The sequence below is a fragment of the Pundamilia nyererei genome, unplaced genomic scaffold (assembly GCF_000239375.1).
Source record: "Pundamilia nyererei isolate P.nyererei 1_Seehausen unplaced genomic scaffold, PunNye1.0 scaffold00002, whole genome shotgun sequence".
NCBI lineage: Eukaryota > Metazoa > Chordata > Actinopteri > Cichliformes > Cichlidae > Pundamilia > Pundamilia nyererei.
Window position 1 is genome coordinate 6,705,352 of NW_005187403.1, and position 12,038 is coordinate 6,717,389.

General features: G+C 43.2%; 1 protein-coding gene across 2 annotated transcripts; it reads right to left on the reverse strand.

The window, feature by feature from the left end:
• Window positions 1–214: 214 nt before the first annotated feature.
• Window positions 215–11,758, reverse strand: plpp1a (phospholipid phosphatase 1a). 2 transcript variants are annotated; one of them, XM_005720311.1, is made up of 6 exons: window positions 11,163–11,758; window positions 7,227–7,378; window positions 5,620–5,900; window positions 3,075–3,132; window positions 1,422–1,598; window positions 215–1,254 (listed from the first exon to the last, which is right to left on the reverse strand). In XM_005720311.1, exons 1-6 carry the CDS (start codon window positions 11,218–11,220, stop codon window positions 1,135–1,137), a joined length of 846 nt encoding a protein of 281 aa, XP_005720368.1. In that variant the 5' UTR covers window positions 11,221–11,758; the 3' UTR covers window positions 215–1,134. The 2 variants fall into 2 exon arrangements, with proteins under 2 accessions (XP_005720368.1, XP_005720367.1); XM_005720310.2 differs by lacking the exon at window positions 7,227–7,378 and adding an exon at window positions 8,665–8,819 and having other exon boundaries at window positions 11,163–11,756.
• Between the last annotated feature and the right edge of the window lie 280 nt (window positions 11,759–12,038).

Here is a 12,038-nt window from a genome sequence, read left to right on the forward strand (position 1 = left end):
GGGGGGGGTGGGATGCATGTTGATTGACCAATAAACTAAGCTTTCAGATTACGCATCTGTTCAGGAAAAGTTATGTCAATATTGTAAAACATGTTCAAAAAGTCATTCTTTAACTTCTTTTCCTGCAGGAATAACAAAGATCAAAAGCCTCCTGCCGGGCTCCACCCACAGCACCTCATCGAGTACTAAAGACAAAAACCGTGTACGCAGGAAAAACGATATAATAAACAGCTTTATTTTTTCTTGTTTTTTTAGATGAGGGAGCGTGATGTACATATTTGACATATTTCAATAAATGACTGTAGGGTGATTTGTTTACTTACAGATTATATAAAAAGCATGCTGTCCATTTATTTATGTTTACATTAGTTACACAGGAAGCTGTAATAGCAGCAGCAGTCCAGCAAAGGCAACACATGACTTGAACTCTGCAGCACTCTAACCAATCGTGATACAAATCAAACTTCCTGATTCGAACATCAGGTTAGATAGCTGGAGAGGAAGACGGCGCTGACCTGGAGTCGGCAGCTGTGTCGACAGCCTCTGGTCTGGGATCGGCTTTGCCGTCAGCCCTTTAATTAACAATGAACCTGAGGCAGCATGGTCAGAAGGATGGAGACCAAGCTGACCCTAAAGCAGATCATCCAGCACACTGACTCCAGGTCACGAAAAGCACTAAGCAGAGATACATTCACAGGTTTCCAACCTCCCCACCCCTCCCAGCAGTGGTCAGACCCTTTAGTGGGTGCATGCAGGCAAGTCTTTCCATTGGTTCAGTAGATTCATACATGCTAAAAAAAAAAAAAGAGTTCCATCCTCTCAGAACCTCTAGCCCCTAACCTACATCTGCTTCAGTCAGCTTAACTACAGGGATTGTACAGGTTGTCTCAGCTCTCTCCAGCCACGAGGAGAAGTGGTGGACGAGACAGCAAACTGTCTTGAAATTGAACAGGCCAGTGTGGTTTTTCTAGGATGTGTTTTGTCCACCGGCGCACTTAACGCACAATCAAGTAACTTCACGTTGTAAATCCATGCAGGGTATCAGAGATAATTGGCGTGAGATGGTAGGTAGAGAGCTGGGATCCCGGGCGTGCGTTTGGACAGAGCAGAGGTCGCCTCCACTGCTCACTTAGCTTAGTTAGGGCTTTCAAAGTGGTTTCCATTTGTCGGCGTCTCCTGCAGAGTCGTGTGTGGGATGTCTGCCTCTTTACGGGACTCCATTTGTGGCTTGAAAAAGTCTGACACGAAGAAGACCTGTAATAGACAAAAAAATAAATGAATAAAATAATTAAAAATAAGTGCTACTGAGGTTTGAATAGTTACATCTACACACAGCGTTTGAGTACTTACCTTGACTGCCAGAAGGGAGTGATATATAAAACCCCCTGCGGGCTGAACTTAAATATCAGTGCAGGACTTACCACGAGCAGAGCCATGAGCGCGCCCTGTATGAGTCCGGTGAGAACGTCGCTCCAGTGATGCTTGTAATCAGACACTCTCGACAGTCCGGTGTACACAGAGGCGGCAATCAGGAAAAACTGGATGGTCGGTCTCAGCAGCCGCGCACAGTCGGCCTGGAGCCGAGCCTGCAGGTAGAGCTGAGAAACACAAGGGCCATGCTTTTAAAGTACAGACGGTCACAAACAAGCACATGTGTCACTGTCAAAGCCTAGTACACGCTTCTGTTCCCGCTTCCGCAATGAGCGGCTGGATGTTCACGAAGGGAAAGGATGTGAAAAAAACCCTGCTGGTCTCAGAATTTTACTGATAGAAGGAATTTGTTCAATGCAGGCCATTTATCTGCAATTGATCGATGATCTAAGCTGATAAATGTTTCTATATCTCTGTTTGCCTCAGGAACAGTGTCCAGTGAGCTCATTTGTTCATGTTTAAAACAGGGTGTGGCCCCAAGGACAGACAAGCTCCATGGCTTTGCAAAGATTCATGCTTCGTGTCTTCCTGCTGCACTTCAATTCTGACGCAAATGTCATTTAAATGGCAGCGCTTTTCCATACTTCAAACTTCCTCTTTGCCGGAGGGTGTGTGTGAGAGGTTTATCGTGCCAAGACTTTGTCCCTGTGTGTATTTATATCTGCTGCTGTTGAATGAGTCAGCAGACCGCAAAGTTCATCGGAGCCGGGCAGTAAAATCTCCTCAGAACAACACACAGAAGTGCTGCTGATAACGGGCGCGAGGTTGAAGGTGCACAGATGTAACCTTAAAGAACTGTAAGTAATCATTTGGAACATAATGATGTCTGCTTCGTGACGCCATGAAACAACAGCCAGCAGACACTCAGCCTATCATAAACAGCCTTGGTGAAGCATTTGCATAATTTCGTCTAAACTACCAGGAACAGTTATGGACTCGTCAGCGTAGCGGAGAGGTGAAAAGTTGTGCCTTTGTGTCCATTAGACCATCTGAAGGAGAGTTTCCTTGTTTTCAACGACTGATGGGCGTAGCTGTACATTAACAGGCGGAAGATGTAGAAAGTGGAGCTTTGCTGGGAAATAAAGGGAAAGTTCCTGCACTCTGTGGGGGACAAAACTCCAAATAACATCTAATCACTTTTATTTCTGCTTCCAGAGCAGGTTTGCTTAAGTAACTTCAGTATTTATTGTTTGAAAACGCTAAACATTTTCAAACAATAAAAACTAAACTAACTAGTTTGGTTGTTTTTTTTTCTCCCTACCCTCACTGAATTTGAATTTAATTAAGATTTTATTAGTTTCAATCTAATTATAATTAGTTAAAGTTATAATTTTAATGATAGATTTTAAACTATAAGAAAATCCCCCACTCACCCCGACCTTGGATTGGATAAGCATATAAGAACGGATGGATAGTTCAAACAAATACTAAAACTTTCTCTTTGTTTTAATTCATTTTAGTTACTTTTTCAAGGAGTCTGATCTTTAGTTGTTGTTGTTTTGATTAGCTAAAATGTTTCTTTGACATCGAATTTTAGTTTTCAGTTAACTACAATAACCTTGCTTCCTCAGCCGCCACACTGGTCAAGTCATACATTGATGGATGGGATTACAGATCAACATGCAACTGGCTGAGATACTTACAGCGAGGAAGAGCATGCAGTACATGGAAAAAGACGAGTGGCCGGAGTAGAACGAGAGCCTGCAACAGAGAGACAAAAGCACAGCTCAACACCCGACTAAGGACATGTTTTTATTAACACAGCGGTCTGAGCTGACTGGAGAGTCCCCGGCTTTAGTTAGCTCTCGTTTGAAACACCACATCAGCAGTCATGTGCACACACTGTGGATACTGTGGCACAATTTTCCCAGTCAGGAGGCTTTTACTGATCAGATTTAGGGCCTGGACTGCAGCGCAGAACAACCTGCTGCTTGTTGAAAATCAGTGGATTATGTGGAGGAATTTGAAAAAAAAAATCCGCCACTGCGTTAAGGATCTCTATAAACCAATACTTGCAATACTCTGCTTTAAATTCAACATCTTATTTCCCCTAACCCTAGAGATATAAATAAATAAAAACCCAGAATTATCCTTTGACCTAAAAGCACACTTTAGGCCCAGAGCTGCTAACATGACACTTATTTTCTTTAAAAGCTCTACAGGAAATCCCTCAAAATGGCAAAGCTGAAAATCTTCATCATCATTAACAATTAAGCTAATCTATAAATCAACTCCCCAGCAGCGACTGTTAGTTGCACCCAGCAGAGTAAACGATAACAATGCCGACCTCCATAAATCCCCAACAGTGGCATCAGATTAGGACTGTGGCACCCTGTGTGGGATCACAGGATGAAAAATTCATGATTACCACCTTACAAATCAATATTTGTGATTTCACGTCCATGGAAACGAACTCAATCGTTGACAGTGAGCTGTGTCTTTGCTGGGCAGTAAACCTTAGACACAGAGGTGTCATATTACTGTAAGATGATGCTGGGCAGTCTAGCTCAGCCTCCTCTCCTGTTGCAGTTATTAGATGCATTAGAGTCCAGCAGATGCCAACAAAGACAGGGAGCAGCTTTTTATTAAAAAAAAAAGCAGACTGCTGAGTAATAATGGTGCTCCAGGAAGCAATGATTGTGCACCACGCCCTGATAAACGTACAGCAGATACCCCAGAGCGGTAAAGGGTAGGTGGGCCCTTTACGCTCAAGGGCCGCAGCTCGAGCAAAACGTTTCCCCATCTCGCTTTAAACAGATAAAGAAGGGGAGAAGCAAATGTAACGTAAACCTCCTCACAGCCCATAATAAACACGCATCACTCCTCTGTGGCCGGGGCCTCCGTCAGACTGAGAAGAGGAAATCCTCTCCTCCCAATACTCTTCCTCCTGCTCGGAGCCGATAAGAGACAGAGACCTTAAATCAAAATACGCTTTACATTCCTGTGATATTACTCAAAGCGGCTCGCGCTGCAGCTGCGCACATTACAGATGTCACCCATTTAGCACATCTAAACACTTCCCAGCTGTTTTTAAAAAAAACGATCTTTATCTATGCCAGAAGATCATTAATGATGACTGTACTATGAAGGAGTGCAACATAAACAAGGTTTGCTTCCCTTCCCTAACGACCAAAATCAAATCAAGCGGTCATGTGGTTCTCAACTGAATTAACTGACCCGGCTTTTCTGGGTCTCGGTATGAGCGGTGGTGCTAACGCCGCCGGTGGCGGTAAACAATGGACAATGGATGGGAGTAAAGCTGGATATTTCTTACAAGAACATTATAAAGAACAAATAAGACTTCATAAGTATAATCCTGCTGCAGCCTCAGCCAGGAATGACAAATACATTTAGGCTGTGTGAATCTAAAAATGAATTACTGTGTGCTTATAGATCATTAGTTATTATTAATCTCTGGCTTTCTTCCACAGTGTGTCTTTATGTCCTGTCTGCCTCCCATCAACCCCAACAGATCGCAGCAGTTGTGTACTTACAAATACAGCTCATGGTTGCGGCTGCTGAACCACTATCTCCTGCAGGATGTGGGGCTGAGTAAGTGCTGAGAATCTAGCTTATTTATAATATCAAAAGGGGCCATCTCAACTCAGTCTTACACGTATAACTGGAACCTACATATTTCTCACATTGGAGTGACGTTGCTAGGTTTGATGTGCATGTTCTCATTTACGCTTCAGTAATAGATGCAAGTGATGCTGAGCAGAAGCTGAAAGTCGGAACCACAACTCTAAAACGGTTATTCAGAGGTTGTTCAGTGACATGCTTGACCTCTGCCCTTTGTGCTTACGCTGTGAAAATGTTACAAAACAATGGCCTGAGGATTTTTCCAATAATCAGCTCAACAACAAGAAAACCCCAAAGCAAACAAAGCTGGTGTGCATAAAGTTGGAAAAGAGGTGTTCGTTTCAACATCTGAAATCAAAAAAAGAAACAAATTCATTCTTATTTAAACTCGGGCTGCAACCGCTAGTTTCAAATCTAAACATCAGAATAAAAAGATGAATCAGAGTCCATGGTGATCTGTTTAAATGGTTTGCTTTTTTCCAATTAAAGGCCAGCTAGACATTATACAACATAAAGCACTGAATCATCACACTTGAGAAGCTAGCCTAGACATCATTTTTGCTCTGTGCTTGGAGCTCTGCTTTCCTGGTGCTGGGTCATACATACCGGGCCTCGTTGACCTGCTTCGCGTCTCCAGTGCAGGTGAAGTCTTCGATGTAAGTCCCTGCAGAGCAGTTGATCAGTTTCCAGTCGGGTCTGCACAAATCCAGGAAGTGCGGCCTAAGCCGGCCGATCGAATACTTGGCGATGTCCGTCAGAGACTGGCTCATGGCGGCACCAAAAACGAAGGTGCCGATGGCTTTGTAAAGGCAGGCAACGTAGCTGCCGAAAGACGACTTGGACTTGATGCGGTTTAGATGAACTAAAAGACACTCGCCAACAATCATCTGCAACGAGGGGCGGGAGGACACAGAGTTACACCTTTATACAGAATGACAGGGTGACACATTTAAAAAGAAGATGCAGATAAATGAACGTCGGAGGCAAAATCCCAGGATCATTGTTTTGATTTTGTTTTTGAAGACTCGTCTATGATGATTTGCTTCTTAAACAAGAATTAGATCAGAAGATTGACTCTTCTGTCAAATCAGGACCTGAATATAAACCCACAAATTAGCAAAGACTGGACGTGTGGTTATGAATAATTCAATTAAATCTCATTTATATAGCACCAAATCACAAACACAGCCACCTCAAGCTGCTTTATACTGTAAGGTAAAGACTCTACAACAATGCAGAGAAAACCCCAACAACCAGACAAACCCCTTTGAACAAGCACTTGGTGACAGTGGGAAGAAAAAACTCCCTTTTAACAGGAAGAAACCTCCAACAGAACCAGACACAGAGCGGAGCCAACTTTGAATCTGTGCTATTTCTTCATTTCCAGTTTTTATGCTAAGATTATGACATTATGAAAGAAATGTCTGACAAATTAGTTTTTTTTGATCTTCGGATCTAATCCTTTACAACGAAGAAAATCCTTCTCATAATGCTGCTTTCGAAATACATAAATGCTCATTTGACGGTAATCAGAAGGGCTCTGCAAAAGCTGCTGAGGTCACAGGAGGATGTCCACTTAACACAGTAAGCCTCTCTTTCAGTTCATCTGAAACTTTAAATGAAACCTGAGGCTTATGAGCACGTTATCATGTTTCTGCAACGCTATGAACAGGCAACAGGCCTCGAAGGCTTAAACAAACACACTGCTTCTTCATTATTACTTTACAGCAGAAGAGCTGCTTTATCTCGACTTACAGTTAAAAATAGTGTAGGTTAAACAACTCTAAATAGCCGTGTCATTACTTAAAACGATAAAACCTGACCTCCGTCATCACTAGAAGGTTTGCGTAGACCTTCACATCTGTAGGTTACACATCTGCTCTATTTTAAAGCCCGAGGCAGCAGATTAGGTCAGGTAAAAAAAAAAAACCCCTACCTCTTTTCTGTTTCCTCATTAAATGTAGAACATTCAAAAAATGATTTGAACAAATCAAACTGCTAGCACATTAGTAGAGTGGGGTTAAAAGGTTTTTTAAAAAGCAAAACAAATCATGCATTGAGGATTAGAACCATGCAGTTCCATTAAGCAGGGTCACGAGTATAAGAAGAAAAAAGAAGTTGATGAACGCAGTCAGCAAAACTCCAAACTGAAGAAGAGTAAAAAAAAAAAAAGATGTACAGAAGTGAACAGAAAACAAAAACTGTGCACTTACAGTGAGTACCGTGACGGGAATCATGACACCTCCTAACAACTGATAGGAAATGGTGTCGTCTTTATAGGGGTACTTGATTGAATCATCGTTACAGAAAAAGCCCCGGTGGAAAGGACTGTGTCGCAGAGTGAGAATTGCAAATGGGAGTCCAGCTACCAGAGAAGCAATGAGACAGAGAAACAAATACAGGTTACAAGATGTCAGCGGGACAGAGATCTCTCCACCACGCAAAGCAGGAGCCAGCAGCCACGTGAGAGGGCGTTGAGGAAAAGCCCACGCTCCTCTGAAGTCCGGCTTTCAGGAACATCATTAATAGTTAAAGTGTTAGAGCGACAGATGGTGAAACTGTGGTTAGTGTTTCTGTTAATGAAGAAAAGTCAATCCTAAAAAAGATTAGAGCTGAGCAGGTGCATCTCCGTTGCTCCTGTGCTGGGAACAGCGGCGATCGTGTTTCTAGGCTGATTCGGACTCTTTGTTATCAACACACTTTCCTCTTTCCTAAAAAGAAAAAAAAACTTCCTCAGTGGTCCTGTTCCATATCCCCACGTATCCTCCCAAACCTCACATCAACATACAGGGAACAATGGAGTCAATCGCAATAACGCTGAACAGCAGTTATTAGACATTGAGGGAAAAAAAGAGAGGGATGAATCACTGATGCTACAAAAGCAGCAGAAAGCAGACGCTCTTCCTGCTCTTCCCGTCATTCTCCAGAAACAACCGCTCTGTTCCAGAAGAGCATTCCAGCTATTTTAAGGAACAGAGGACGCAGCCTGAATGTCTGTTGCACAGATTAATAACAGAGACATAAAGTTCTCTCTGATGTTTACATAAAACCAACCCCCCACACCCCTCCAAAAGGCCTGGCCTCAGTCATTATCCACAATTAAATATCTGGAAATAGTCGATTGTGTGCTTTGCTGGACTAAATGTGATTTAGAGCTCTTTGACTGCATCAGGAAACCAAACAAGTGAATTACAGGGTTTTTCCCCCCCACAAATCCATCTGTAGTGCTTGACAATGACAATAAAATAAACTATTATTAATTGTTCTGCAGTAGTTGTAAAGTGGACATCCTCCTTCACCTTTAACTCTTTTTAATACACCTCCAGTAAAAGCAGCCGACACATATTCAGAGTCTCAGTAACAGTCAGCGGTGTCACTGCTGTCCTCCATTCGACTCTGGGTGTTTATTCTTTGATGTGCTGCTCTCTCAGTCCCCACAGACCGCCTCACAGTGGATATTTTGACTTGCCAAAGCTGATAACAACAGTAAAGACTGCTTTCCATGCAGGTGGGGCACTAAAACAGCCGCTTATGCGTCACACCACAGGAACCGGCTCAGAACGGAACACGTGCTTGTTGGCAAGTCAATATATTGGCTGTGAAGCGGGTCGTGTATGTATGTTGAGCCTGCTTTAAGCGACTCCTACTTACACAGCTAATGGGCAGGGCGAAGCCCACAGTGTAGAGCACCGTGGAGGTGATTGTACTGCTGTGGAAAGGGTACTTGATGCTGTCGTCTGTACAGAAAAAGCCCCTTTGGTAGGGACGGATCTTACCCAGGTTATAGGCTGCCAGAGGCAGACCTCCTGTGGAAGGAGAGACCGGGAGGAATTACCACAGCAAAAAATTCACACGTTAAAAAAACATACAACATATCATACAGAACGAAGGTGTCAAACGGCACAAACCTTATTATGTATTACTTGTGTCGTTAAATTTGATGAAAAGAACAAAATCACAAATCAATATATCATAAAAAGCTGTTTGCTTTATTTTATTTTTATTAATAATGTTGAAGAACAAGAACAATAAGAACAATGTGTGGCATTAGTTCAGGACTACTTCAGACTGGTGATTATATGGTGAAAAAGACTGAACATCTACAACAGCTGCACTACCTTGTAATGAAATGCAGTACCTGTCCTAATAGTAAGTAAGAACTACATCAGGTTACACAAGAAATACTGGTTTATACTCTGCAACATTACATTTTAAAGATGAAAACATCTTCCGGCACGAGTGACATAACCACTCTTTGGGCAATTTGTCAGCAAACTGCGCTGAGAGGTTTGTGGCTGGACGACTGACTCACACAGATGTGAGAGGAGCTTTGGACTCGGCTAAGATAAAATACCATAAAGATACCAGAACGGGCTGATTAGTTAGTCCAAAGTCTTGATGTAATGCTGCTGCCATTCCTGCAGGCTGTTTGGCCTGTTTAGCTCATTGTACGGTGCGGAGAAGACAAGATTCATTTAAGCAGAAAGCATGAGTCCATCAGTGAAAGGTAATGCGCAAGGCTGCAAATGGACGGGCGCGCACAGATGCACAACGCCAGGATATGCCATCATCTACAAATAAACTGCCCATTCATTCGGCCTGGTATTTCCACTCTGCGCGCCTCCTCTGCAGCTGTCCTCACCCTCATGAGGGACAGCTCCTCACCAGCTGAAGTTGACAGCCTGGAGCAGCTGGAGATGCCAGAAAGCTGGGACTGAAACGCACACCAGACAGCTCACGGCTAACTTTACAACTGCTGCGAGCGGCCAAACACAAACAAATAGGCAGAGAAGAAAAAAAAAAGAAAAATCTTAATCTCACATTTACCAGATGACATTCCTGTGACTCTAACAGCACAACATGCATGTGCATGTTTGGCAACATGCAGCAGTGCATGACTGCTGCTAACAGCCTCCATCTGTCTGGAAACAGACTCTCACAAGATGCCTGCTTGTAATTTAATAGCCCCTTTGAATTAAAGGGTGAATGTGAACTGCACGCAGGCAGTCAAGCAGCTTCTCAGGGCAACACAGGTTCAGGTGTAGAGCAGAAAGAAATCTGCATCCTTTAATTGATATATGTTTCTTTTTGCTCACCTTAAATCTAAGACATAGCAATTACTGCGATGGCCAAATGAGAAATATCAACACGACTATAAGACCTGTTGAAACATGATATGAATTAAATTTAATCACATTTTATTTGTATAGCGCCAAGCCACAACAACAAACCCTACAATAATACAGAGCAACTCCCAAGAATCATACGACACTCTGTGAGTAAGCACTTGGCGACAGTGGGGTGGAAAAACTTTCTTTTAACAGGAAGAGACCTCCAGCAGAACCAGGCTCGGGGACAAGCAGCCCCAGCCCCCCAGCCCTGTTGGGAGTGGTTAAAAAGTGCTCTTCATTTTAATGGTAGAACCTCTTTGCTTCACTTTAATGGCCAGTTTGTGTTTGCCGTGTCTGGAGAAGATCTTTGGTGGGAACAGAGACTGAGAAATGAGTCTCTAACTCAATCCACGGGTCCCACCACGTGGGGCTATTCAACACGTCAACAGTACAGTTTCAGATTTGCTCTGCAGTGCTTTCAGACCTTTTGAGGGAGGGAAAGTGTGGTCACATGTATCAGGAAACTTTGCTGAGCAGAGGTAGCACTGTATTCTAAACTAAGTGTCAGGAAATTTACATTTGGCTTAAATGAGTCACAGATTATAGAGCAGCATATAGACTCCAAACTTCCCCTTACATAAGTAAAAGAATAAGTCAGTGCGCCACAAGTACCAAACCACAAGATCAGGAGAGAAATCTACTGGTACAGTGTAATTAATATGATATTCAACGCATGAATTATTCGTTTTACACTGCGTCTAAAGTCATAATTATTTATCAGCACATGCTTTGCCAGCACAAACTGAAAAGTCAGTTTGCATAGAAGCTGCTGAAGATAAGCTCACATATTACAGCTGTACTGTAGCACCACTGTAAATACAACGTCAGTGAATCCAGCACCACTCCCTTCACGTGAACGAAAGCTGCTAAATACCCATTCAGCAGGTTTATACCTGCTTCCTAAATCGGCTTACATCAAAAAGACTAACAGCATAGTACATAAAAGCGAGGACGGGAAAAAGGCGTTTAAATACATACCCAGAACCAGACAGACTATATCTAATAGGACAAAGGGGATCCCTCTCATGTCGAACATGTTGTCTCTTGTCTGTGCTTTCCTGAGTCCCTGTCTGCTGCCGGGTCTTCTGCCGTAATAAAACACCAGGGGGACGCTCCTCCTCAGGACGTAGCTGCTGCTGTGCTCCTTCCGATTGAATGAGAGCCAAAGGAAGGCAGCAGCGAGCTGTTTAAAAAGCACAATAAAAGCCGACGCCCTCCAAAGAAACACAAAGACCACCCCGGACACAGGAGAGCAGCTGCATATCAAAAGAAGCGAGTGTGGCTCACAGACCGGCCCCGCTGCTGTGTTTGTTGATGTTGTTGTAGTTGGGTGGGGGCGGTGGTGGTGAACTGCAGCGCAGCCGATGACTCCGCATATGCTTCATGATGGATTTACAGCCGATTTGGAATAAAAAAAAAAAAAAGAAGCTTCGTGATAAAAACAAACAGCGAGTCTCGGCTCGCAGCTGTCCCGCGTGTCGCTGTGTGTATCCAATGAAACACGAGCCTGTGGCGGACCCGAGAAGACCCGAGGAGATCGCAGCTACGCAAGGCCCGCTGCTGCCTTCACGTACCAGCGTGAAGCTGGGGGAAATATGAAGCTTTAAAATGGTGCGTTCAAGTAATATCGGTAGATTGTTGAAAAAAAAAAGGTTTTTACAATTACAAGGCAATTATTAACTTTTTTTTTCCGCTGAGAAAATTAGTAGAATTATGAAGATGTGCCTCTGGGGACCCTGAATGTCTAAATACATGTATTAAACTAATATTAGGCCTGATTGTTTGGATATTTTATTGCATCTTAAAAGATGTGGAGAACGGCTTTTTTAGGCTATGGCTTATAATTTGTATGTA